Genomic DNA, 27,106 nt, shown 5'->3' on the forward strand with positions numbered 1-27,106 from the left:
ATTTAAATTTTGGTCAGCATTCCATCGGGCAATCGCAAGTCTTATTGTAATTGATCTTATCTTGCAGGGATTCCGACATAAAAGAGTAAAACATTTCTAGTTGCTCCGAAAAATTGGATTGACAAATCTTTAGATCTTACTTACTCATTTCTTGTTTAAATTTAACTTCTTTACATCTTGAAGTATCAATTGATATGTAGTCTGCCTCTTATTGGTATTGCTTTTTGAGAGTTAATATAATCGATCTTATGTTTTACATATTCAAGGTGGATCCGAACATTGCACATTTCATAATCAATAATGAACACACGTGTCATATTTTCTTTGTTATTTTTCATTCTTGGATCAAAGAACCTTCCATGTAATCAATAAGAATTTCTAATATAATTTGGGGTATTTTTCTTTTGATTTTCTGATTTTGGGAGTTTGTACATGTTTTATGATTAATTTTTACAAATCCTTATGATGTTACAAATCCTTTTGATTTACTAGTATTTGTTTAGATTTTACAAATCCTTATGATGTTATAAAATGATGTCTTCCCAATATTGAACAGAAACAACCTCTAGGGTTTGAGAGAACACCGCCCTTATGGGTGGTCGTTTCTGCAATTTTCTCCATCTCAGATGGAGAACTATGTCGGCACATCCCTTGGTGCCGTATATCTCGAGTTCGGTGCAAACCGCCTCTTCTTTTCTTCCAATTTGCTCCTCAAAAGCGTGGTCTATGATTCCTCTTGCGGCGGCGGATTGCGTTGTTTTCCCTCTCTCTCAGGTCTCCACAACTTGTGATTCAAGGCTAAGTTCGATCTGTGCAGGTGGTCGGTGACCTTCCGATGGGTTATCGGAGGTTTTGGGTCGGATCCGGATCTGGGATCCAGGGACTCTACGAACTTCTTGGATTTTTGGCCGTGACCTCTTGGAATGCTGTGGGAGGGGCTCGAGATGGGCAGGTTTTCAACCCAGATCGGAGTGCAGGTTGGCACGACCGCGGGTGTCGGAATTGCTTTCTGGTTTCTGGTTTCCAAATCGGACCAGAGGGAGTTCGTGACCTGAGATTTCATGCCAGAGACCGACGGCGGTGCAGCAGTCCGTGGGTGGTGGCGCTTGGAGTCGTGTGGTTGACACCGAGACGAGAGATTTCCGGCGTTGCAGATCTGGTAGGGTTGCCGGATGTCGGGCTGAAGCCAGCTTGGGTGCCCAGATCAGTTTATGTTGGGCCTTGGCCTTTGCCAAGTTTGACCCGTCAGACTTGATCTTGGATTCAGGCCGGATTTGGATCCGCATTTGGGACCCAGGTGGTAATCGAATCCGGATCTTGGATCCGAGACAGCTGCTCATTTTGATATGGTATTTGTTCTGGTTCTTGGGAGTTCGATTGCTAATTTACGGGTTTCTGACACCCTCGGTTACTTTCGAACTCTCGGTGAGCGAATCACCTCTCCTAGGTGTTCATATCACCGGTTACGGTTACTATTACATTTACACTGCTCTCGTGACATATGCAGTGCAACGATGTCGTTTGGCATCAAGTCACATTGTTACCTTTTATTCTAGATGCGTCTGTGCATCTTGTTATTTTTTATTATTTTCCTACATTATAGGTGCGTCTGTGCATCTTGTTATGTTTTTTATTTTTTCTTTCGATGTTTTTGCATCGCTCTATGTGCTTCTCAGTTTCACTTAATATAATTTGTCGTCTTTCCCTTCAAAAAAAAAAAAAGATTAATTTTTGAAATCTGAATTTGACGGAGGAAAAAAGAAGAGGGAAAGTTTCGAGTATAAAAGGTAGGTTGTTCTCCCTGTTTTTAAAGCACCTGAAAACGACAAACCTCGGAAACGTTCAAAATTCTCCTACTTTTTCAAATTCGCCCATCAGATTCATCCCCCCACATTCATTCCACGTCAACCCAGTTCAAATCCAATTCGATTCATCAACCCCCCAAAACCCTAATTCCCAATTTGTGAGCCATCGCAAATTAGGAAAGTTCCAAATGGCTTTGACCGACACGCATTTATACTCTCTGCCTCAGTCCCTGTCTTGGCTTCTTGGCTTCAATGGCTGCCAAAGCTTCGTGCTTTTTCTGCAAGGCCGAGAGTGATCAGTTCGTTAATGGCTGGAAGCTCAAGGATGGGTCTTTCGCCCAGCTCTGCAAGAAATGCGGGTCAGCCCAGTTTTTCCTTTTTCATGTGTTTTTTAATTTTGTGATAATATTGGTCTGTTTTGATTGAAATGAATTGGTTTTTTTTGTTTTCGTTTTTGCTTTAAAGGATTGTGTTGCTGTATCTAAATGTTTTTTTTTTGATTGAATTGATGGTGTGTTTCTGTGTGTGGTTTTGGGTTGATAATGATTGGATGCTCCAGTTGATTTGTCACATTGTCTTTTGGATTTAAATTGGTACAGTTGTTCATCTTTTTGTGGAAATTTATGCTATTGGTTTTAATGGAGGGACTGAAAACGGAGTGCAATCCGTTAAGATTTCTAGTTGAGATTGGTGTATAAAATGTAGAGAGTCAAAATATGTAGATTCTAGTCACAACTTCACCTATTTAGTAGAAAAATGAAGAGATCGAGTCATAACAGGGATATGTGCTTACACTATCATGTAATGGTCTAGAACTGTAGATAAGGAAAGAGCCCTTGATTAAGTCTATTTGTCTCGAGATAAGTGTATTTCTTTTTAAATCCTACTCTATGTACAACTGCTATTAGCTTCGAGGCTTTTACAAGTTAGTTAAGAGGCTGCAGCTCCAATGCTCACAGCCTCAAGGCTAAATACCAGACCGTCTACATGCAAGGGGGCTTCTGTTTCTATTCAAAGGGCCATGGCTTAGTGGGTGCCTTAGAAGTTTCTTTTTCTTTCAATGGAGCAGAGGGCTTTTTTCCCGAAAGCAATCCAGTGATTCAACAAAATTGGTTCCTCTCTGTGCAACCTAAACAATCTTATATGTGAATATTTGAGTTACTAGAAGATTATGGAATGACCTTCTGCAAAACATTCAAAATAATGTGTGCTTTTCTTAATTTGTTGCTTTGATAAATCCTGTAAATTACAGTGTATCTTAGTTCTCCAACATTCCTTGAGTTCGTGTTAAACAAATTTTTGGTGAGATGCATGACTCACTAGTAATGACTAACAACACAGAGCCACCTAGTGGTATTATGTAAATTTTTTCTTTTCTGATCTACACTAGTAAAGCCAAGTAAGGTGATTTGAAGACAGTTTTACCTTTTCAAAGTACAAGATCACTGGTATAGTAAGATCATGATTACATAAATCATGACCTACTATCTAAAATCAACTGTGTTTTGTCTTGTGATCATCACCACAAATCAATCCAAAGGAGAAACCAACCCACATGGTTTGAGTTGTCTTGAAAGTAAATGTCCTCTCTAGAAGTTCTGTAAGATGTTTCATTGGGAAAGGTCAAAATAATTTGATGGTAGATCTCTCTAAGTATAAAGGTCTTCTTCGACACGTCGAAGACTTCAACAACAATGCCTCTGTAAATAATTGATTTGAGGACCACCCCTTCCCCTTTTATGTATAACTTGGAATCTGCATGATATACGAAAGAGATTTAAGAGAATGGTAAAGAACTTAGGTAACTATCTGGAAGGCACAATTAAGTGCAGCAACTGCTCGCTCTTCATAAGGATTTAATGGGTTGAAATACATAACTTGTGTTTTGTGGAACAGAAACATTGTTGAGATACCTCTTTGGTCTTTCACCATCTTTTAGAATATTCTGTAACCCAAAAAAATTAAGCATAAAAGCAATTGGGACAAGGTTCTTGGTCTCACAAGAATGAATTAAATCTGAAGACACATTCTCAGTCTATCTTGCAGGCGCAGGGTATATTTTGGATTTTTGAGACGAATCTCTGGGACACCATACAGGTGAATTCCTTACAGGAGAACTCCCAAGAACTTGCTCATAGCACTTTGTTTTTGACCTCGTACTTCATGAACCATTCTTGGGAATGTTAGTTGTTGATAAAAGATGTATTTGCCAGGATATTTCCCACACTCTTTCTGGGTAAAGAAGACCCCGAAGTGTATTGACTAAATCTACGTGCCTCGAGAGTGATAAGTATCTTTGTAGGGTCCTGCAAAATAAGAGCAAGTTAATTCAAATCACTTCCTCAACCAAATTGCAATAGCGTACGAGTTGGTTGCATGGAACCAACTTCATGACATTTAGTAGTTGACAGGTCCAGTGAACTTTAAGCAGTTTAATTTGTTATATGTACATAGGAAAAAAGGGAGTATGATTAAAGTAGGAAACTTATTATTTGTATTAAATGTTGCCATAGAGAAGTTTAAATAAATACAGCATGCTTAACTTGGTTTGAATAATTTGATTTTACTGTTCTTTTTATTTTCCAATTCTCAGCATGTTCTGTTAAGAAAATTGTGATATGCTCCCGAGCACTTGTATGCTCTGACATAGGGTTTTCAGTCTTATGGTTGATTTTATTTAAGTGCCGAGCTTTCATATTGGGACTAGTATATCGGCCACAATATCATTGTGTTAAACAGCTCTGAGCATTGAAAAAAAGTAACTGACGATTAAAGTTCAAATTTGGTTTATCCTTGGGTTTTTATTCTCTTATACTTAGCCCTTGCAATCTTAGCAATAATTGGGACCTACTGTCTTGAATCCGCACAAGGAAGTTAATTCTAACAGAAATCCTTAGCTCAAATTGGTGCTAATTAATTGCCTGCATGAAACCGTAGTCAAAGAAATATCTTACCTTAGAAGGAACATAGGTCGATCATTGGTAAAGAAGTTCCCAAACTGTACCTCAATCCAACGCAATTCCTTATTATGTGAGGCCATACTTAAGAAAGTATCTAATGCATAGCAATTTTCCCCTGTGATCTTCTTGGGACATAAATGCTAGGTCTCGAGTGTAAACATTTTTAATTACTGTAGTGTGGTTTTAATTTTCAATACAGTGAAGTTTGAAAGTGCAAATGTGATAAATTACGCAATTCCTCATAGGTTTTGGTAAATGGTAACTGACTATATCCTTTGCAAATTTAGTTTTGCTTATGTGAATGGTATATTTTGTGAAACTTTTCACATGGAAGCGGAAGGCTGGAGAGACTGTGCTGTTTGTGGGAAGGTAAGTCTTCTTTTTGTTTTTACTATAATTTTATTTTTTTCATTTTGTTTCAGACATCTGTTTGTGAATCAATACAAATTCTATTAGGTTGATTCAGATAAGAACACAAAACTCTGTGTCTTTCATTCTATCATCAATATTTTTTTGAAAGAAACTAATAATTGGTTTCCTTATGCAGCCACTCCATTGTGGGTGCATTATGTCACGCCACAAGTATGCACCACTGGATTTCGGAGGTGTAGGTTGCACAAAATGCTTACTAGAAGTTGATCAATCTATTGCTTCAGGTCGAATGACCAGAATGCTGAATAGGTCAGTGATGATGGTGAATTGTTTATATAGTGTATATACCTTTTGAGATTTAGTATATGTGGATGCCTGCTGTAGTGTCTAGTCTATGCGTTTGTGGGTATTCCTTTGTTGGAAAATAGTTTGCTTGGATGCTTGAGAGCCTAACATTCATATCTGCCCATAGCTGATGCTGATGTGTGGCTATATAAAATTACTGAGCTACTTTTGATTTGGAGGTCTCATTTCTCATTTCAGAGAGAATGTATACAATTATGTATATCTAACACGGTAAATTTGAGCTCCCTCTGGCCGTCCAGTCCTTGGGTGGCTCAAAATATAAACACATGTCTTTCTAGATCATCAGATTTTTTTTTGGAAGATTCCTCATTTGCATATAAATACTGCAGTCAGTGTTTATGTGCTTGGGTCATACGCTTGAGTAGAAATCTCTCAGGAATTAGACAAGGAAAGTTAGACAATAAATGAAATGAAGAAACATTGGTTACAAGCTGCTTGTTTTGTTCTGAAGATTTTACCGAACTTATCCGTTGGCTTCTTCATGTCTGAATTTTTTATTTTCTCTCTTATCACTTAGAATCAAAACAATTAAATAAGTAATGAAAAAACTCTACATAATAGTTTATCTTCCATATTTGTTTCCTTAACCAAACATAGGATGGTTTGACCTTCTGTGCTGTTGTACTGGTAAGAAAATATTGTAATATGACTGAATGAGGGACTGACCACTGACCAAAGCCAGTTCCCTGCTATTGCAGTTGCCAAGTACAAGTCGGACCCAACAGTTTCATCTGATCCTACTAAGAAAGTTGTCGAGTCCCTTTTTCCTGAATCTTTACAAGCTCCAGCACCTCAGATTGGAGAAGAATCCAATACGGATGCATCTAAAGGAGATACAGCTTGTGAAGCCAAAGTAGGCACTGAAACACCTCAAGTGGATGCCTCCACAGGAAACCATTTACACCCTGACAATCTGTCGAAGATGACAAGGGCTGAGCAACTCCAAGAAGTCTCCGGAAAGTATCCATTAATCTTGTGTCATAGGTTTTATTATGTTCGAAGAAGTAAGTCATCATGTTCTAACATAGTTATATCTTTGAAGTTATTTTGCCTATTCTTTTTTCCAAGTTCATTTCAGTTTCAGTAATAAGCTCCGCTTACTGCAATGCAAAAGTTGGTTCTATATACTATATACTTTGAGGTTTCCTTGACCAATCTAAGCTTAAACTCTGATCTTATACCTCTGTTTGAGAAGTCATCAACCGTAAGTGATACTAATCACAGCACAGGATTTCTTGTGATACCGATGAAATATGCAGAGGTCAGTTTCAGTGGTACAGAACATAAACTTTTAACTTTTACAAGCACAATAAAGATGATCATGATCACTTCGTTTTGTTGTCATATGCTTCTTTTTTTTTTTTTTTTTCTTCTTCTGAGAAGAGGTGTTGATATCATACATTGGGAGTTGTTTAATTTTCAATGTTCTCAACCATATTTGTTGGTGCTGCAGTTGCTTTTACTTTTCATAATTGTTGTCAGTATTCATTTTTCTGGATTCTGAATAAGTCCTGAGTTATATCTCTTTTTAAGCCAATTGTTAAATTCATTTTTGAGGGTGAACAATCATTTTGGCCATTCAGTTAATTAACTTTATTGATCCTTAGTTCAAAAGGAACGACCTTCAGTTAATTACTCCAACACCTATAGAAACAAGTCTAAGACAGACAAGGTAGATAGCTTTATTTAAGGACTTAATTACAATTATATGTTTTTATAATTTCAAGGTATACTTTGATCCTAAGCTTTTATTAAACTATTGAGCTACTTCTCTGTAGTTGAGTTTGATATGTGACGTCATTGCTCTAATAGGAACAATCTCCAAGGGACATTGAAACAGGTCCAACACCTGTAGATACAAGTCTGAAAGCAGACCAGGTAAACAGCTTCTTATCGACTACTTGACCTTCATTGCAATCATAGGTTTCTATAATTTTCTTTTATATTTCAGTTTAAGCTTTTATTAAACAAGCGAGCTACTATTCTGTACTAGAGTCGTGACATGTAATATCATTGCTTCAAATAGGAACAATCTCCAATGGATGTGGTAACAAATCCAATGCCTATAGAAACAAATCAGAAAACAAACCAGGTAAATAGAAAAAAAATGGTCTTTTTTTTTTTGGTTTTTATTATTCAACCTTTATTACAGTCATAAGTTTCTATGATTTCCAGTTATACTTTGATTTCAAGTTTTCACCAAGCAGGTGAGCTACTACTCATGTACTTGAGTTTGATATGTGACATCATTGCTTCTCATAGGAACAATCTCCAAGGGACAATGAAACAGGTCCAACGCGTGTAGATACAACTCTGAAACCAGACCAGGTAAATAGCGTCTTTTCGACTACTTGACCTTCATTCCAATCATATGTTTCTATAATTTTCACTTATATTTCAAATTTAAGCTTTTACTAAACAAGCAGCTACTACTTTGTGATAGAGTTGTGACATGTTCTATCGTTGCTTCAAATAGGAACAATCTCCGATGGTTATGGAAACAATTCCAATGCCTATAGAAACAAATCAGAAAATGAACCAGGTAAATTGTTTTTTGTTTTTGTTTTTTGGATTACTCAATCTTTATTACATTTGTATGTTTCTATGATTTCTGGTTATACTTGATTCTAAGTTTTTATGATACAAGTGAGCTACCACTCTGTACTCGAGTTTGATATGTGACATCATTGCTTCTAATAGGAACAATCTCTAAGGGACTTTGAAACAGGTCCAACGCCTGTAGATACAAGTCTGAAAACAGACCAGGTAAGTAGCTTCTTTACGACTACTTGACCTTCGTAGCAATCATATGTTTCTCTATAATTTCATTTGTATAATTATATTTCAATTTTATGCTTTTACTAAACAAGCGAGCTACTACTCTCTGATATGTGATATATTGCTTCTAATAGGAACAACCTCCAAAGGATATGGAGACAAGTCCAATGCCTGTAGAAACAAGTCATAAATCAGACCAGGTAAATAGCTTCTTTTCGAGTACTTGACCATCACTACAATCATATGTTTCTTTAGTTTCAGTTATACTTTCTGAGTTGTTACCATTGTGATGAGAGATATCATTGCTAATAATAGGGACAATCTCCAAAGGATATGGAAACAGGTCCAACGCCTGTAGAAACAAGTCTGAAAACAGACCAGGTAAACAGTCTCTCTGTTTTTTTTTTTTTTTTTGATTACTTGACCTTTATAACAATCATTTGTTTCTATGATTTCCAGTTGTACTTTGATTATAAGTTTTTACCAAACAAGTGAGCTACTACTCTGTAATTGAGTTGTGATAAGTGTGCCATTGCTTCTAATAGGTTCAACTCCTGAAGAAATAAATCTGAAAACAGGCCAGGTAAAGAGTTTCTTTTGGAGCATTCGCCCCCCGTTACAATATGCCTTGCTATAATTTCCAGTTATACTTTGATTTACTGTTCAAAAAGGAAAGTTGTACTTTTATTTTTAAGTATTTACCAAACAAAGAAGCAACTGCTCTGTAGTTGAGTTATGATATGTGATATCATTGCTTCTAATAGGAACAGTCTCCCAAGGGATATGGAAACAAGTCCCAAAACAGACTAGGTAACACAGCCACTTTTTGAGTATTGAACCTTCATTACATTCATATGTTCCCCAGTTATACTGCCTTTTTTTTTTTTCTTCATAAAAATCAAGTGTTAATTAAAAATAATAAAATAATCACCATTCTGAAACTTTTCTCTCTTTTCCATATTTTTTAGTGATGTTCTGAAACTAGTTATTATCCTCCAGGACTGTGAACCCTGTGCTATCCTTGGATGGGTGAAGAAGGCCTTGAAGACTTGTTGTTTCCATTGAATCTTATGACTGTAATGTGAATGATAGAGGAGATTATAAATTTCAGCCATTTATACGTTTAAGTGCACTTCAAATATACAATGATCGAGAACAAATTTTGAAGATATAAAACGATCATCACAAAACAGAGGTTATCCATTCATCAAACGAACTAGACAAATTACAAATGCCAAGAAATTGGCAAGAATTCACAACCTTTGGATATATACATCAAACAACAAGGATACAGATGGGGATCGACCTGATCTAGGAATCAGACCACAACCTAAATTGGAACCGACTCTAAATTCAGACCTCGAGACGACCACTTTGAAATTCCATACCAGTTCAGCAACCCCGAAACCACATGTGACTCCAAAGTCAAACCGGAACGTAACGCCAAAAATATATTACACGTCTTCCACATACACGTTTTCCATCTTCCTGACACACGTTTTCCACACTGATACACGTTTTCCATAGATTCACCAAAAAAAAAAACAAAAACAAAATACCTGCTTAGTTGCTTCTGCACAAAAGTTAGTTTAGTTATTTGATTGATTAATTAATTATAAGCATCTAGGAAGCTACGTCTTACATAATTCTGACTGATGAAAAAAATAAATAAAAGAATTTTCTAAGCAATTGAGAGGATTGGTTCCATGCTTTTGCACTGAAATTAGTTTAGTTAATTAATTAGGCATCTAGGAAGCTTCGTCTGACCTAATTATCTAGGAAGCATCTAGGAAGCTTCCTAGGAAGCATCTAGGAAGCTTTGTCTTTTACATAAGTAAAAGAATTTTGTAATCTATTGAGAGAAATTGGAACTATGCGGTGATGTCGGCATTTGCCTATATATTAACATGTAGCTTTTGCGGCAAATCTCTGAATTTTTATTTTTATTTTTTAAGGGGCTCTATTTAAGGGCTTTTTGGTATTTGGCCACTAGGTTAAGATACGGAGGACAGAGTGATTGGGGCAAACAAGAGAAACTTCAAGGTTGGATGCCCAAGGTATATTTGTGCTCTAATCTCCTTAGTAAGGTTTCATTATGTATTTTCAGATGCTATGGATTAATTCTAGGTTTGGATTTATGGAATTCCTATCATTTTGAGGGCTTCCAACGAATCCAAATTTAGGTATTTAAGTGATGAATCATGGAATTCATATATTGTCTTAGGTTGAGAAGGTTGGTGGGGATTTGACATTTGAGTGGAGTTGCTTGGCCTACATTACCTGCAAGTGATCTTTACCTTAAGTCTTTAACTGGTGTTTCTTTTCAATTGCTATTCTGGGTTTATTGAATAGCTTCCACACTCTGTGTGTGTGGTTTATATAGATATTTTCGAACGCACTGCAATCTTATGGTCTCATAGTGAGGTATTGAATCAAGTTAATTGTTGATTACTGGGAAGTGTTGGATATTTGAGTTTTTGTTGGAAATTGTGATATGGATCAAGCATGCCGTTTTCCTGATGCAAGTCATGATAGTTTTCAGTTTTACTATTGAATTTTCAGACTACTGTTTTCTTGGTAATGAAGCACCGTTCTGCATAATTACAAGCATAGAAGTGTTGTAGTTCCTTTTTTTTTTATAGGCACTGCACTATACTATAATCATAGTTATCACTCATATGTATAATCATATATTTATCATAAGGAAGCGCCGTTCCTTATACTGTTATGCACTGCACAATATATATATATATATATATATATATATATATATATATATATATATATATATATATATATATATATATATGCAGATCCTATCTAGAGTGGAGCTCCGCTTTGAAATTAACGTGTGAAGTTTGAATTTTGGGTCACTTTTCGGTCGCACATCCACATCTCGACCGTTCAGTTTTTAGGTACTAGTGTTAGATCATCTTTGCAAATTTTCAGCTAAAATGATGATCGTTAAGGTATTGATAACTGCCTTAAAGCTAGTACGGTTCAGGTTGACAGATTCAGTCCGTCCATTGGTTTAAGCATCTAGGAAGCCTTGTCTTACCTAATTCTGTAAATAAATAAGTAAAAGAATTTTCTAACCAATTGAGAGAAATTGGAACCATGCGTGCTTTGATGTTGCCAATTGCTGATATATTAACAAGCAAGTAGCTAGCTTTTGCAGCAAATCATCTGAAAATATTTTTCTGTGCTGAGTTTCGGCGATTCTGGCCACCTAAACTTTCAATGTTGACGTCTGATGGTCCATCCACAAGCTCCAGAGGCTCATGGGGCGAAGTGTTCAAATCGCTGAATTCTAGACAGGAGATGAGAAGAAGAGCAGAACGAAGAGCATTTTCACCTTCCGAGATTCGTGAATTGCTGAATAGACGGAAGATGAGAATAAGGGCACGACGAAGGGCACGACGAAGAGCACTTTCACGTTCCCGGCTTCATCGAGATATTCTATATGAACTCCATCTGAGTGTTGAGATACCACTCTGGTATCGCTTGTTCAAAACTGGTCCGTGTATCCAGTTCAATGAGAGACGATTGGAAATCTTAGAAGAGATGTATGGAACCTGTTTGGAAGTTCATCTATATGTTGTCACTCAAAGTTTGGCACGGTCGGAGACGGCATTGGATGACCTCTCAAAGCTTCTCGAAGGCTCGAATAATAATAATGATGTAGAAAAAATAGTGCTGCCAATATTCTACGGTGTTGATCCCTCCGATGTACGACATCAAACAGGAAGTTTTGCAGAAGCCTTTGCAGAACATGAGAAAAAGTACAAGGATGAACCACAAAAAGTAAAAAGGTGGAGAACTGCTTTAACGAAACTGGCAAATCTCGCTGGCTGGGATTCAAAGCACTGGTATGAATTATTTATTACTTATTATGTTGCTTTTCTTTCATTTTCCTTATTTTTCAGCTATTATTTAGTTACTCTATATAGCAGACATGCAGTTACTTCATTTAAGTTTTATTTTTAATTTATTTTATTTTTTCAATTTTTTTTAGAAAGAAAGGACTTGTATTCTATTATGCAATTGAAATATTTATTATATTGGAAATAAATACATCGGACATTACTTCCTTCAGAACTTTATTTTCTACATAGTTAATTTTCACGTCAAAAATTCATTATATTACTTGATAGAACTTTTAGGTGTCCAAATTGATCCTTTAATTGATTGTTTATGCCTATTGGAAATTGCTATACACCTCAAAATATTTGTTTTTTTTTTTCCCTTCATCCTTAATGTTAATGAGATTTAAATCCCTGATCTCTATAATGTTCCCTAAAAAGTGTGTTATAACAATTCTCTAATTATTTTATTTTTATTTGGCTAACATATTTGAAGTCTATAAATGTAGTGGCTACATGTAAGTAAAACTCGGTGCAAGAAAATGTAAAAAATATGAAATTTACCATGAAATTTTGTGACAATAAAGAAAAGACAAAAAACATAAGAACAAGATTCTCATTAGACTCATTTAAATGAAGCACTGGAATCCACACACACACACACATTATGGTCATCAAATTATGAAAACTAATTGACCGAGTGTTTTTCTAATAAGTTCAAGAACCTAAATCTAGTGTAGAACTTGAGTATATCAAGAATATTTTCTGTTCCTTAACCAAATCGAAGGGTCTTATCTATGTTCACTGTATAGGCCTGAAGCAAAACTCATTCGAGAAGTTGTTGGTGAGATACAAAGGAAATTGCCTTCTTCTTTTTCAAAACCTGCCATTAAAAGCCCTCCATCAACACCTTCTCGGTTCTCTTCTTGTCGGCAGAAGCATGATGTTTTTCTAAGCTTTAGAGGGAAGGATACCCGCTTGAATTTTGTGGACCATCTATATGATGCATTAATTCAGCAAAGAATTTCCACCTATAGAGATGACAAAGATCTTCAGAAAGGAATGTCCATTCGGAGACAACTCGACAATGCAATTGAGGGATCAAAGGTTTGGGTTGTCATTGTTTCACCAGACTATGCTTCTTCGAAATGGTGCTTGGATGAGCTTTTGAAGATTCTTGAATGTAGAAAAGCATCTAAAGTGGGAAGGAAGAATGAGACTTTGATGAAGCCATTTGTAGAATATGAAGAACAAGCTCATACTCTCGTGAATGGAGACAAAACACATAAGGGGAAGGCTAGTTTGCGGAACAAGGAAAACATCACTAATCATAATAAAAGGTTATTCATCTTCAGTTTCTTGCATGTTAATTAATTATTATACTTCCTTTGCCAATTGATTTAGTATCTTTGTTTTCAGGGAAATGGGTGAGTTCAGACTTGGCGTTACCTATGGCGGAAAGTGGGTTGGTTCTGTTTACATAGGTGGTAAGACAGAAGAAATAGTGGTTTCAGAAAACATTACTTATAATGAGCTTCTAGATAAACTGTATCATATTGTTGGAGTGCATCGAAATGAAAATGAGATCAAGATCAGTACGATTGATGAATCAAAATCACCAGCTTATCCTATGGAGATAATCAACGATGATGACCTCAAAACTTTTATTGATCGGAGCCTTTCTATATTGGAAGAGTTGAAGCATCCATTGTGGAATTCCTCTAGGAGGTACACTTCTAATTTCGTGATACTTCATGATTTTGGTTTGGTAACACAACTTTAGACTTATTTGTGTTTTGTCTTTTTTAGTTACTAACATGCGTGAACACATTATAATGATTTGGTCCATCTAGTATTACTCTTATTTTAATCATGGAAAAATTTCAGTTTGCTACCCTGATGTTTGGCCTCGACATCATGTTAGTCCCTACTATTTCAATTTAATCAGTAACACCCCCGTGTTTTCAATTTCTATCAACCATACCCAAAATTTTCTCAGGCATCCAAATCGGACGTTAAGTGCTGAGCTGGCACTGACCAACTGCTGTCATGGGCCCATTTAAAGGACTAAATTCCTATTATGACCCTAACGGGTACCCATCAGACTCCTCCCTCTTGACAACTTCGATTAACTTAATTTTTTTTCTAAACCCAATCTCATTTAAACTCTCTCTCAAATCCGAATAGAGCAACAATCTATTTAGAGCATAAGCCATAGCAAAGATCCTCACTTCCACTCTAACTCTCCACAGAGACAAGGTAACAATAACAAGTTGAACAAAAGCATAAAACCCTCCACCCAAATCAGTTTCCAGAAATTTTTTTTTTCCCATTACCTTCACCACGATCCTCAACCGCCCAACCAGACCCAGATTCCGCTACCCATTTCCTTGATTTCTACAAAGCCCCTTTCGCTTTTGTCACAAAAACAAAGCTGGATTGAACATGAGAGATAGCTAGCACAATAACAAGCCCAATTTCACACGTCAAAGCCTTGATGAATGAATTGCAGGAACAAAATGACAAATCCATACCACATTCATAGTATATATATAAATTGCAAGAACAAAATGACAAATCCATCCTCAATGTTTAAGAGGCAGAACATAATCTCCCGTGCTTTGAAGATCGAAGAAACACAGAACGGCAATAGAATCAAATGCAAAACCAATAGGCAAGTGCATATATGCTATCAAATTGCAGGGCAAACAAAAATACCCATAATTTGCGATTAAATTCTGAAATCAGATTATCGAAGGTTTCCAGAAATCCTAACACTCGCTCAATTAATAAAAAATTAAAATAATATTCATTTTCCCATTGTTCTTCTTTCAGCCAAGAACATATTTTTCCAGAAAATTCAACAAAAATTAAATTAAATTAATAAATGAAAATTGACCTGGCCGATCATCTAGTGCTTGAGGAATTCTCTTTACCCAGAATCTTAATAGCGAAATTTTCAACAATCTTGATGTTCCGAGCAAACTTGACCTTGTAAAAATTGGCCTCCCCTAGAGTCCAACCCAGATCGTACCGCGAGACAGAAATCCGACTCGAGGTGCTCCACTGCTCCTCGTCGCCATCTCCGGCAAATTTCTATATCCACACCCCTTTCTCTCTTGCACGGCTGCCAAACCTGAGACTTGTCCTCTTCGTTGTCGGAGTCAGCGGAGCGAGCGACAGCCTCGAGCTCCTCCTCGTCCTCTTTCTCGTTGATCGGCTCCTCCTTATCGGAATTGGAAAGGGCTTCGTCGGAAGACACATGGGGATTCGGGGCTCATGCCATGGATTCTGAGATCGAGGGTTTGCAGTAAACGCAGATGGGCATGGTTGGGAGATCTGAATTGTGGTTCTCATCAGTTTTGGAGAGAACCCATTAACCAACGAGGTGGGTACCAAAATTTGGGTTTTTTTTTTTCTCTGAGTTTTGGATGAAAATTAAGTGAAATGTCAAATTTACCCCTTTATCTAGGCCCACTCGTTGAATTTGTTGTTGCCACGTCATCAACTAACGTCTGAATTGGATGCCTTAAAAAAATTTAGACACGGCTAATTAAAATTGAAAGCACAGGGGTGTTGCTGATCAAATTAAAAAATGAGGGACTAACATGATGTGGAATGCAAAGCATAGGGTGGTAAACTGAAATTTTCATTTACTACCACATTGTTATTGCTGTTATTGTTTGGGCTGCGTACCGTAGCTATAATAAACCTAAATGTGGAGTTTTTCTTTAGGTTTTATGTTTGGGTATGTGAAATACACAAAGATTAATTACCTAGTTTTTTAATGTCTCATCATGAACGTTATTTGCTATGTTCTCGATCGATCAGTAGGAGACCTGAAGTTAGAGTTTTGGTTAATTATGATGGGGAGTGGGTGAATTCTACGTACGTTGGTGGCAAAACGAAAGGAATAGTAATTTCAGACGATATGGCGCATCAAGAACTTGTGGATAGAGTGTATGGTATAGTGGGCGTTGATCGAAATGAATATAAGCTGATTATGAAGACCGCATATGAATCAAATCTACCTACTCAACCTGTCGAGATAATCGATGACGATGACCTTGCATTTTTCATTCACGATGAGAATCATTCACTGGGCATGAGCTCCATATTCACTTTGTGCACTACTCTTGAACGACGGGCATTTTCTAATGGAAGGTACGTACTCTCTTTCCTTTGGTCGTTATATGAAATCTATGCATCAGTCTATTGGATTTGGGACCTATAATCGATCTCATTCTTCATCTTAGGATGGAGTCATCACAAAGTAGTGATACAACACATCTTAGAAGATTTGGGACCTATCAAAGTAGTGATACTCAAGCTGGACCATCGTCACCAAATGTGCCTTGTATGCGGCAGCAACAGCCTTTCTACCAGCAACAACATTCTTACCAACAAACGATGTCGCAGTTTTGCTACAAGGACTATCAACCATTCTGTCAGCAGTCGCAGCCTCAGCCTTCCTACATGCAGCCTCAGCCTCTGTACCAACAGCCGAATCCTTCCTACATGCAACAGCAGCCGCCAATCCATCATGTGAATTACTCGCTCAAGATGTTCTGCAATGATGCAACCCGAATATTTCAAGATTTCAACTTTTGGCAATTTAGTTTCGTCATCATTTTATTAGGAAATATTTTCTATTTCTTAAGGCTTTGTAGAAATAATTAGCAAAGTTTGGTGAAAAAATTATTTGATGATGTTTATACTATGAGTTTTTTCTATTCATATATCAAAATCTTCTTATATGATCTCCTATTCTTTCACACCTCCTTAGCTTTAGTAACAAAATTTGCTCAGTACACTTCTGCTAAATTCTTGGAGTAACCTTAATTCAACAAGATATTGCACTTTTTTTACTCAAAATCCGTGGATATATTCATTGTGCAATTAATGGGCTTGTTCAGCTAAGCTGTTGTAGAAAAGTATTAAAGGACAACTGTACCCAAAAGACAAGCCATAATAGTTTTTCATTGTTAACTATTTTACTGTACAAAGAAAGATCAATTCGTGAACTTCAACCAAGTTCATTCTCTGATCATAACACTACGTTACAAAGTGAAAATTAGAGAAAGTGAGAGATTTGAAAATGACAATTCTCCCTAGATGATTGAGAACATTGTTTGAGATCCCAAACATTGTACCAAATGAAATGATTATGTGACGTGGTAAAATGACCAAGTTCTAATAAAATAATTTTCAAGATAATGTGTGATCTACCGTACTAAATATCATATCATTATGTACTCAAATTTAGTCCATCAAAACCACTATTGGGCTTCAAGTTCTCTCTTCCGTTGTCCCTCAAGGCCTCATCTATATGCTGCAGTCTCCCATGAACCCGATAAACCCAACCCATCTATGAAGCAAGCCCGTATGCTTTGACCATTGACGACGTTATCTTGGTTAACAGTGTTCCACCGGTTGCCATAGCTTGCTTTCTCTGCTGCTCTGTGAAGCAAATCCAAACTCCCAGGTCGAGGTAAAGCAAATCTTCAATCCTGTATTTCTTCCAGTGGTTACCTTTACTGGGTTGTGGCCTGTTCTGTTCTTTGCTTAAAGCCACTAATGAGAAATAAAGCTGAAATAATGTCTCTTGATACTTCATTTTTGTTTTTTGTGATAATTCTATAGATGAATTTGGCTATCAACCATTGTGGCAGTTACAGCATTAATAATTCTGTTACTACTTCAAGCTGGAAGCGTGGCCGCAAAACTAGTCATGGTCAATAGACTATGATTCTGCATGTGATATTTGGCTGAGAATCTATTATGTTTGTTTAGCTAATCTTAGGATTGGTTTCCAATAACATAAAAGAATCGTTTTTTGTGGAAGTTAAGGTTGAATATTGTTGTTGTATGTTTTTTGAGTATCTGGCGTTTTGGTTATTTTAAGTGGTGTTCTTGATTTTATATGTTAGTATAGATTCAATGTGTGGATACACTAATACAATCTAGCACAATTGTTCCTCAAAATTTTTATCTTTAAGGTAGATATATGGTGCCCATCGGAGCGCTGAAGGGCCATTCTACACCTCAGAATGTTGGCCAAGATTTTGCACCATTGGCAAAGAATGATGGAAGCAGCAGCTTTCAAATGAAGACATTTGCAAATGCCATAGCAGGTAACAGCCTTTGTCTTCTACTTAACAAATAGGAAAAGTTACGTTTCTGTTTTTGTTTTGGTTTTTCTTCCCTTTTTTCTAACATTGGGAACACCTTTACTCTTTAAAGTTCAAATTTTGAGGAGTCAGTTGTTGTTTTAGCACAATTCTCGCCCGATTGTTCGTGTTCTTTTATTTGATGTAGTTTCTGAAAATTGAAAGGAAAATTTTCATTTACATGTGGTTAAGAAATTGATTATATCATTTACAGATGATGCACTTGCATATATACATGATATACATGTGCATTGCGTTCATATCTTTTCACCTTTACTTCTGACTATTAGGGGGTCATGGTGCTCGAATGATTCTATTGCTTGTAAGTGATAATTATTATGTTTGAGTGTTTCAGTGGGAAATTTGGTCTTCACAGACATGGCAAAGGCTGTAACTGCGGGGAATATCCAGGTGAGAATTTGTTTTGTCCTCAAATACTAGTGCCCTCACTTTTTTGTAGTTGATTTTTTTTTTTCCCAAAGTTTTGGTTTTATTAGCCTACTTTTTCCTTATAGCATATGTAGTGTATTATTTTATAGCAAATTGTTTAAGTTCAGGGGTCTGAAAAAGTAAATATTTGTCTGCTTATCAGTCATTCTACTTTCAAAATTCTGTATCCATGCAAGTTAAACCTCTCATATATAATATCAGGAACTAGAATTCTTTTCCAAGTCAGGAAGGTGCTGTCTCAGTTTATGACATTGCTGAAGGAGGAGCTGGAGATTGGTTTAGAGGTGAGTTCCAGCGCTCCAGGCCAGAAACTTTTAAATTTTACAAGCACAATAAAGATGATCATGATCTCTTGTTGTCATATACCCTGGGAGTTGTTTGATTTTCAATGTTCTCAACCATATTTGTTGGTGCTGCAGTTGCTTTTACTTTTCATAATCATTGTCAGTATTCGTTTTTCTGGAATCTGAAAAGTCCTCAGTTATATCTCATTTTAAGATAATTGTTAAATTCATATTTGAGGCTGAACAATAATTTTGGCCATTCAGTTAATTAACTCTATTGATCCTTAGTTCAAAAGCAACAACCTTCAGTTAATTAACTCCAACCATCCAACGCCAATAGAAACAAGTCTAAAACAGACCAGGGAGATAGCTTCTTTTCAAGGACTTGACTACAATCATTTGTTTTTACTATTTCAAGATATACTTTGATTCTAAGTTTTTATCAAACAAGTGAGCTATTACTGTGTACTTGAGTTTGATATTTGACATCATCGCTTCTAATAGGCAAAATCTCCAAGGGACATTGAAACAGGTCCAACGCCTGTAGATACAAGTCTGAAAGCAGGGAGTCTGAAAGCAGACCAGGTAAGTAGCTTTTTTTCAACCATTCTATAATTTTCATTTATATTTCAAGTTTAGGCTTTTACTAAACAAGCGAGCTACTACTCTGTAATAGAGTTGTGACATGTTATATCATTGCTTCAAATGAATATAAGCTGATTATGAAGACCGCATATGAATCAAAGGGGAGTGCTAGGCTCACAACTCTACTCTGTAATAGAGTTGTGACATGTTATATCATTGCTTCAAATGAATATAAGCTGATTATGAAGACCGCATATGAATCAAAGGGGAGTGCTAGGCTCACACTCAGGGTGAGTGTGTGTGAGCCACACTCACTCTTAACTTGCCACGTGTGAGCAGAAAAACTCATACAAATTTGTTCTTTTATGTTCCTTGTATGCAGCAGCAGCAGCAGCAGCAGCAACAACTTTTCTATCAGCAACAACAACATTCTTACCAACAAATGATGTCTCAGCCTTGCTACGAGCAATATCAACCATCCTTTCAGCAGCCGCAGCCTCATTACCAACAACTTCATCCTTCCTACAAGCAACCGCAGCCTTGCTATGAGCACTATCAACCATTCTTTCAGCAGCCGCAACCTCCGTACCAACAACTTCATCCTTCCTACATGCAGCTGCAGCCTCAGTACCAACAGCAGAATCCTTCCTACATGCAGCCACCGCCACCAATTCATCAAGTGCCTTACTCGCTGAAGATGTTCTGGAATGAATATTTCAAGATTTCAACTTTTGGCATTAGCTTCGTCATCATTTTGTTAGGAAATATTATTCTATTTCTTAAGGCTTTGTAAAAGTAATTAGCAAAATTTGATGACAAAATTGTTTGATGTATGAGTTTTTCTATTGATATTTGCAGATTTTCTTATCTGATCTCTTATACTTTTCACAAGGAGCTGCTAACTTGCGAATTGGTGAATACTTCTCCTTTTCAAACATTTCAAAACCATGAAGACAATCAAATTAAGATGGAGCAGATTGGTGAGTGCAAAACAAAAAGGTTACCATCACAGAGCCAGGCGGCTGGGACTGAATGGCAAGATATGTAGGGCCCCCTCCACGACCAATACTTCCTCCTCTCCCATGAAACAGGGTAACTTTGATATCATACTCATTGCATGCAGCTACAACATCCTCTTGAGCTTTGTAAAGTTCCCAGGCAGCAGTAAAACGCCCTGCATCCAGAATCAGAGTATCAAACCATCACCTGTTCAATATAACTTTGTAAGCTCCATGAGATTCAGTGGAATTCAAAATGTGCTTCTATAGATACCTCTTGATGCCCATTATGGTTCTTGATGATGTGCTCCCTGTACCAATCAATGGACAATAATTTCCTGATCATTGAGCCAGCTCCTCTCAAGTCCTTTACAGTTTCAAACAAAGGAACCACACGCAGCCTGTTCCAAGATGTATGAAAACTCAGTTTGTATATAGTGTAATTGCAATTTTAACATCAGTAATGAAAAACTTACAGCCTTTAATTTAATTCCCGGTTTAAGAAAATGAAATTTCAGTCTTCCCCTTCCTACTTTAATATCTTACCCAAAAAAGTCAAAGATGATAAGTAACCATGGACTACATAAGTATGAGGTGATCCATAGCAAGTAACAGAAATTTAATTGGAGAAGAAAACACCTTTTAATACAAACCCTATCTATTTTCTGTGCAATGGGGAATCAAGATGGATCATAAAGGTGCTTAACAACTACAGCTCCATTTGATGTGTACATGAATTAACAAAATTATAGTATTGTGAAAATTACCATCATTTTCTGTAAATCCAGAGAAGTAATCCAATGAATAAATGAAGTGCAAATATCAGATGCCATGTAAAACATAAATAAACATACAGGAAGAATGTAACTAAAGAAGGACCATTTAATCTAGCAGTATCAACATAGAGGCCATACTTAGGTTCCACCAGGACATGGCTTTCCTATCTGTCCACTAACGGCAAGTCGTGCATCTTTTTGCAAAAGCTCCACTGCAAGGATGTCACTTGCCTGCCAATTACAATGTAGATGGTAGTATTTTATCAATTTTAACAAACAATTCATGTATAGAAACTTTGCAGTTGGAAAATCAAGTTCCTTAGCCTTGTAAATGGAGAGCCGGAATACGAATCCATAATGAAAGTCGTATGCTATACGTGAGAAGCCATAGAAATCACATATGCTCCAAGCGAATCACTCCCTAGCTCAGCAGCAATGCGGAAGGTATCCAGTACTTCTTTAACATCAGAAGTTGATGAGGAGATGCATGACTCTCACAGCATCACAGTAATAACAGGAAGGTTGCATTTTTAAAACCCACATTAGTAATTCTCTCATTTCTATAGTTTCTTTTCCTCCCTATTTCTTGCCCCCTTGGGTGGATCAAGTCAAACAGAGACATCTTCAATTTGAAAGACCTTAGTTTGATTCTTGAAAATAACACCTAAAAGCTGACCTATTATCCATTTTAGGAGTAAATTCCAAGACTTTCTTTCCTATCAGCAAAGAAGATCCTGAGTTGGAATTCTTCCAATTGCAAAACCTCCCAATTAAGTTGAACGCATGCTATGAAGTGACTTTGAGAGTATAAAACAAATTGTTAACCTTAATCCTAACAGCTTAAACTTTCGGGGATAGTAAACAACTCCATCATCATACTGGATCAACTTGTGCTTTTTTAAAGTTCATTCGCTGTAGTAAATAATGACTACCATAAAGACTTGTAATTTTTCAGATAAACTTTTCTTCCTACGTGCCCAATACTTTACAAATTTCTCTTCGATACTCAATTGTTAGGTTGGTTTAGTCTCTTCGATACCCAATTGGATTGACTTCATAAAGTCAGTCCGATGGAAGTAAGTGATAACGTGAAGTCAATCCAAGCACTAACCATGAGTTCATAAGAAGTAAGTTATCACTGATACGCAAATAGAAATTTTCAGTGAGAAAAACTAACCATGAGTTCCAGTATCGAAGCGTTTATCCAGATATTGCTTCTCTTCCTTCTTCTCCCCTCTAGCATCTGCCAGCTTCCCCTTGACGCCCTTACGCCAGACCGTCCCATCAGAGTCGACGGCGACGTTTTAGTCTCTAGCAACCAAATCTTTGTACTAGGGTTCTTCAGCCCCGGAAATTCTGGGCACCGCTACGCTGGAGTTTGGTATAACAAGATTCCAGAGAAAACCATTGTCTGGGTTGCGAACAGAGACAACCCAGTCAATGATTCCTATGGAGTGCTATCGATCAACGGTGATGGAGGCCTTGTCATACATGGAAAGGACCCAACTACCCCTCTTTGGTCCGCCAACGTTACTCTCTCTTCACCAAACAATTTCACAGCGAAGCTTTTGGATACAGGAAATCTTGTTTTACTTGAGAATGGTAGCCAAAGAGTTGTGTGGGAAGGCTTTGATTACCCCTCAGATACACTGCTTCCCTATATGAAGATTGGGCTGAACCGGCGGTCCGGGTTGGAGAAGCACCTAACATCTTGGAAATCAAAAGATGACCCGGGAACCGGGAGTTTTACATGTGGGATAGACCCGATGGGGGTTCCGCAGGTGTTTCTGCGCAAGGGTAGAGAAGCATTGTGGCGGAGCGGCCCTTGGACTGGGGACAGAATGAGCGGTACTGTTGGACACTACAATTCAAGTTTTGTCAACAATGAAGACGAGATATCCTTCGTGTATTTTGATGCTGAGGACTCACAGATCACAAGGGCGGTGCTAGATGAATCAGGAATACTTCAATCGCTGGCATGGAATGATCAATGGATCAAATTCTACTACTACCCGACTGGGGGCTGTGATTCCTATGGACAGTGCGGTCCAAATACTAACTGTGATCCATACAAGGACTATAAGTTGGCTTGCACCTGCCTACCTGGGTTCGAATCCATATCACCTAGATTGGGTCCTGGTGAGGGTGGGTGCATTAGGAAAGCGGAAGCGTCCCCATGTCAACATGGAGAAGGGTTCGTGAAGGTGGCGAGTGTAAAATTACCGGACTCGTCTACGGCACGTGTGAACATGAGCACGAGTTTGGAAGAGTGCAGACAAAAGTGCTTGATGGATTGTTCTTGCACATCATACACGAGTGCGGACCACCGGGGCGGTGGGATCGGGTGTTTGACATGGCACGGGGACTTGATGGACACGAGGACTTTTTCCTGTGTTGGTCAAGATTTATATGTTCGAGTCGATGCAACTTCTTTAGGTACGTTCTTTATGTTTATAATACTACACTAGCTAGAGCTAAATGTGGTCGTCTAAACAAACATAGAAAAATAGTGAAATCGGAGTATTTTACATTTAGGCTTGCTCGTGTAAGAATCAGCTTTAAGGAAATGTGAGAGACAAGTGGATCTCAACCATATGTATTAAACTTAAATACTGAAATTACAATAACTTAAAACATGTATTTACCCTCAGCACTCAGATACATTTGTACCTCACACTAGCTCAAAAATTGTTCCTTATGTGAGTAGCTCTAATTTAACAATCCATACTCAATTTAATTGTCGTAATATTGTAATTCTTCAAAAAATTATATGGACCACATACTTAGGAATAGAAGGGGTCATTTTTATTTACACTACCTTTATGCTCATGAAATGCATGTAAGATTTGGTGTAGGTCTTTAAAAAAAAATTGTATTTATGCTTTTTGTGCGTTTTTAGTTTTATTAGAATAACTATTAATATGCTTTGATTATGAGATTCTATTTTCTAGACTAAAGGGTGTTTTGCTCAATCCATATTTTAGAGAAGTCTAAGCACTTCCTTTTATATTATAAACTATAGATAGCAGTCCTACTCAACTGGTCCCCTTTATATTATAGAACTATAGATAGCAGCCTGCTTAACTGGTCAGTTGATTTCCATGCTCAGTCGTGCTCAATAGTGATGAAAAATAATAAGGCAGTTCAAGTGCTTATTATTTTCCATTCTTGGATCTACATCAAATGTCAGTTGGGTAGTTGTACACAACTGAGTACCAATTAATTGACCGTCAAAGCACGATTCAGATAGATAGATAGATAGATAGATAAAGAAAAGAACTTGCAGGCCTAACATCAACAACATCAACCCGAAAACTAAACCAGACCCAACAAGGAACCTAGCCAACTCTATCCTCCAACAGCCGTTATCGCCGACATCCAAGTTGCCATCAAAACCACTGCGACCATTATTGTAATGTTCCTCTCTGCCTCTAAACCATAAAATTTCAATAATCACCAAATCTGATGATTTCCTAATTTGCAGGTCTTTGGATTTTTTTTTTCCGGTACTTTGGATTTTGGGTGTTTACTTATTTCATACCTTTGTAGCTCAATATGCAAAGTCAGGTGGTTCTCTTAGCAAGAAGGCAAGGCTAGCAATTTCACTTGGATCTGTTACTATTTTTATTCTCTTACTTACCCCTTATTGGTTGGTAAGGATGAAGATGAAAGGTAAATAAACTTGATCTTGCCTTCTATTCATTTATCAACATTTTTCACCTCACTTTTATGTAAACTCCCCTGTTTTGCATTATGAAATATCATCTCATGTGGCTAACTAAGCTTGACTATATCAAGATATGAATATGGAAACAAGCTTATAAAAACTTACTTTTTTGTGTTTGATAATAGGTAAGCGTAGGCAAAATAAATATTCATTTGAACTTACTGCTGGGTCAACCTACTTCGAAGAAGCTACTGGTGGATTAGCTCTTGATGATAGTAAAATAAACTCGGAGTTACTATTATTTCATCTAAACACCGTAGCCACCGCCACAAACAATTTCTCCATTGAAAACAAGCTTGGAGAAGGAGGGTTTGGCTCCGTTTATAAGGTAGCTCCCCTTGTTATAATGTATGAAATAAAATAAAATAAAATAAAATTGGTTCATGCGTCGCATCAGCTACTCTCTTTGATTTCTCAAATTCAAATTTCAGGGGATACTTTATGATGGAAAGGAAATAGCCGTAAAAAGACTATCCAAGTTTTCTGGCCAAGGAGTTGAAGAGTTTAAGAATGAAGTTTTTCTGATTGCAAAACTCCAACACAGAAACCTTGTTAAGATTTTAGGTTGTTGTTTTGAAGATGAAGAGAAGATTCTAATCTATGAATACTTGCCAAACAAAAGTTTGGACTCTTTCATCTTTAGTAAGTCTTTCTTTGTTATAATATCTACAATTATTATTTGTTAGTTTCTTCAAGCAAGCAAGAGTAATTAGTTACTCTATATTTCTTACTCTATCCAGATGAAACAAGGAGAGCACTTTTAAGTTGGACAAGACGCTTCGAGATTATCTTGGGGATTGCTAGAGGGTTATTATATCTTCATGAAGATTCAAGACTAAGAATTATCCATAGAGATCTAAAGGCCAGCAATGTTCTATTGGATAATTCTTTGAACCCAAAGATTGCAGATTTTGGTATGGCTAGAATATTTAGAGGGGAGCAAACTCAAGCAAATACAAATCGTGTGGTTGGAACATAGTAAGTTTCCTCTAAAATTAGAAAATCTCAGAATAACTTTTTGGTCTATGTGTTATCATACTCTTAACAAACACTAAATAGCTTGTGGCAAGCGTACCCAATATAAATGTTATTGAATGAAGCTTAACATTCAATTTTTGTGTTCTACAGTGGTTATATGTCACCAGAATATGCAATGCAAGGACTCTTTTCAATAAAGTCGGATGTGTATAGTTTTGGTGTTTTATTGCTAGAAATCATTACTGGCAAAAAGAATGCTAGTTCCTATGAGAAGTATCCATATTCAAATTTGATTGGACATGTAAGTGTGCAAGTCTATCTATTTTCAAACAATGACTGTCATAATATACACCCTACTTATAATGCTAACTTGATAATGACCAAACTATTTTCAGGTTTGGGAGTTGTGGAAAGAAGGCAGAGCCGTGGAAATCATTGATTCATCTATAGGTGAATCTTACCTTGTTAGTGAAATTATAAGGTGCATTCAAATCGCACTCCTGTGTGTGCAAGAATTTGCGACTGACCGGCCAACCATGTCGGCAATTGTTTCCATGTTAACTAATGATGCAGCTCTTCCTTCACCAAGACAACCAGCATTTTTACTGAACAGAATGAGTCCTAGTGGAGACCCATCCAGCAACAAAGGAGTTAGTTCAGTAAATGATGTCACATGTACAATTGTAGAAGCTCGCTAAAGGTTTATTGAATGTCTAGTTGCAACGATAATCTAATTGCAACGATAATCTAATTGAGCAACGTATGGAAGATTCTATTATCTTCCAATTGGGCTTCTGAGTTATAAAGAATGTAATTAGGGTGTTATCTTGAAGCATATAGAGATGAAGGTGATCTCTATCCAAATGAATTTTGATTGTTAGTTTCTACCCCGTTGCACCCTAATATATTTGATTGTGAGTTTTGATTGTTAGTTTTGATACCTATAGTATAACTATGTCACCAAGAATAAGTAACACCCTTTTAGTGCACGAGC

General features: G+C 37.0%; 3 protein-coding genes and 1 long non-coding RNA gene across 24 annotated transcripts; 3 read left to right on the top strand and 1 right to left on the bottom strand.

Moving 5' to 3' along the window:
• Positions 1 to 1,798: 1,798 nt before the first annotated feature.
• LOC133734863 (glutenin, low molecular weight subunit-like) lies at positions 1,799 to 21,535 on the top strand. Of its 15 annotated transcripts, XM_062162476.1 has the most exons (14): positions 1,799 to 2,164; positions 5,053 to 5,134; positions 5,313 to 5,446; positions 6,202 to 6,463; positions 6,665 to 6,764; positions 7,316 to 7,381; positions 7,530 to 7,595; positions 7,766 to 7,831; positions 7,980 to 8,045; positions 8,204 to 8,269; positions 8,416 to 8,481; positions 8,597 to 8,662; positions 8,827 to 9,091; positions 9,281 to 9,784. In XM_062162476.1, the coding sequence occupies exons 4-13, from the start codon at positions 6,426 to 6,428 to the stop codon at positions 8,845 to 8,847; spliced, it is 621 nt and encodes a 206-aa protein (XP_062018460.1). In that variant the 5' UTR covers positions 1,799 to 2,164; positions 5,053 to 5,134; positions 5,313 to 5,446; positions 6,202 to 6,425; the 3' UTR covers positions 8,848 to 9,091; positions 9,281 to 9,784. The 15 variants fall into 15 exon arrangements, 13 of the variants coding, with proteins under 13 accessions (XP_062018460.1, XP_062018467.1, XP_062018456.1 ...); XM_062162472.1 differs by lacking the exons at positions 1,799 to 2,164; positions 5,053 to 5,134; positions 5,313 to 5,446; positions 6,202 to 6,463 and having other exon boundaries at positions 6,478 to 6,764; positions 8,827 to 8,864; positions 9,046 to 9,091; XM_062162474.1 differs by lacking the exons at positions 1,799 to 2,164; positions 5,053 to 5,134; positions 5,313 to 5,446; positions 6,202 to 6,463; positions 9,281 to 9,784 and having other exon boundaries at positions 6,478 to 6,764; positions 8,827 to 8,864; positions 9,046 to 9,145.
• Positions 10,227 to 16,875, top strand: LOC133734861 (uncharacterized). Of its 4 annotated transcripts, none has more exons than XM_062162469.1 (6): positions 10,227 to 10,338; positions 11,460 to 12,150; positions 12,957 to 13,484; positions 13,564 to 13,872; positions 15,976 to 16,308; positions 16,401 to 16,875. In XM_062162469.1, the coding sequence occupies exons 2-6, from the start codon at positions 11,522 to 11,524 to the stop codon at positions 16,822 to 16,824; spliced, it is 2,223 nt and encodes a 740-aa protein (XP_062018453.1). In that variant the 5' UTR covers positions 10,227 to 10,338; positions 11,460 to 11,521; the 3' UTR covers positions 16,825 to 16,875. The 4 variants fall into 4 exon arrangements, with proteins under 4 accessions (XP_062018453.1, XP_062018450.1, XP_062018451.1 ...); XM_062162466.1 differs by having other exon boundaries at positions 10,315 to 10,338; positions 11,447 to 12,150; XM_062162467.1 differs by having other exon boundaries at positions 10,315 to 10,338; positions 11,447 to 12,150; positions 15,979 to 16,308.
• Positions 20,669 to 22,722, bottom strand: LOC133734866 (uncharacterized). 2 transcript variants are annotated; one of them, XR_009858626.1, is made up of 4 exons: positions 22,585 to 22,722; positions 21,546 to 21,638; positions 20,906 to 21,032; positions 20,669 to 20,807 (listed from the first exon to the last, which is right to left on the bottom strand). It is a non-coding gene; the product is annotated as an uncharacterized LOC133734866 (long non-coding RNA). The 2 variants fall into 2 exon arrangements; XR_009858625.1 differs by lacking the exon at positions 22,585 to 22,722 and having other exon boundaries at positions 21,546 to 22,574.
• LOC133734860 (G-type lectin S-receptor-like serine/threonine-protein kinase RKS1) lies at positions 22,585 to 26,843 on the top strand. 3 transcript variants are annotated; one of them, XR_009858622.1, is made up of 7 exons: positions 22,585 to 23,843; positions 24,957 to 25,079; positions 25,260 to 25,462; positions 25,566 to 25,776; positions 25,875 to 26,112; positions 26,346 to 26,413; positions 26,508 to 26,579. XR_009858622.1 is itself a non-coding variant. In XM_062162464.1 (7 exons), the coding sequence occupies exons 1-7, from the start codon at positions 22,586 to 22,588 to the stop codon at positions 26,808 to 26,810; spliced, it is 2,487 nt and encodes an 828-aa protein (XP_062018448.1). In that variant the 5' UTR covers position 22,585; the 3' UTR covers positions 26,811 to 26,843. The 3 variants fall into 3 exon arrangements, 2 of the variants coding, with proteins under 2 accessions (XP_062018448.1, XP_062018449.1); XM_062162464.1 differs by having other exon boundaries at positions 26,263 to 26,413; positions 26,508 to 26,843; XM_062162465.1 differs by having other exon boundaries at positions 23,461 to 23,843; positions 24,892 to 25,079; positions 26,263 to 26,413; positions 26,508 to 26,843.
• The last annotated feature ends 263 nt before the right edge of the window (positions 26,844 to 27,106 follow it).

The sequence above is a fragment of the Rosa rugosa genome, chromosome 2, assembly GCF_958449725.1.
Source record: "Rosa rugosa chromosome 2, drRosRugo1.1, whole genome shotgun sequence".
Lineage (NCBI taxonomy): Eukaryota > Viridiplantae > Streptophyta > Magnoliopsida > Rosales > Rosaceae > Rosa > Rosa rugosa.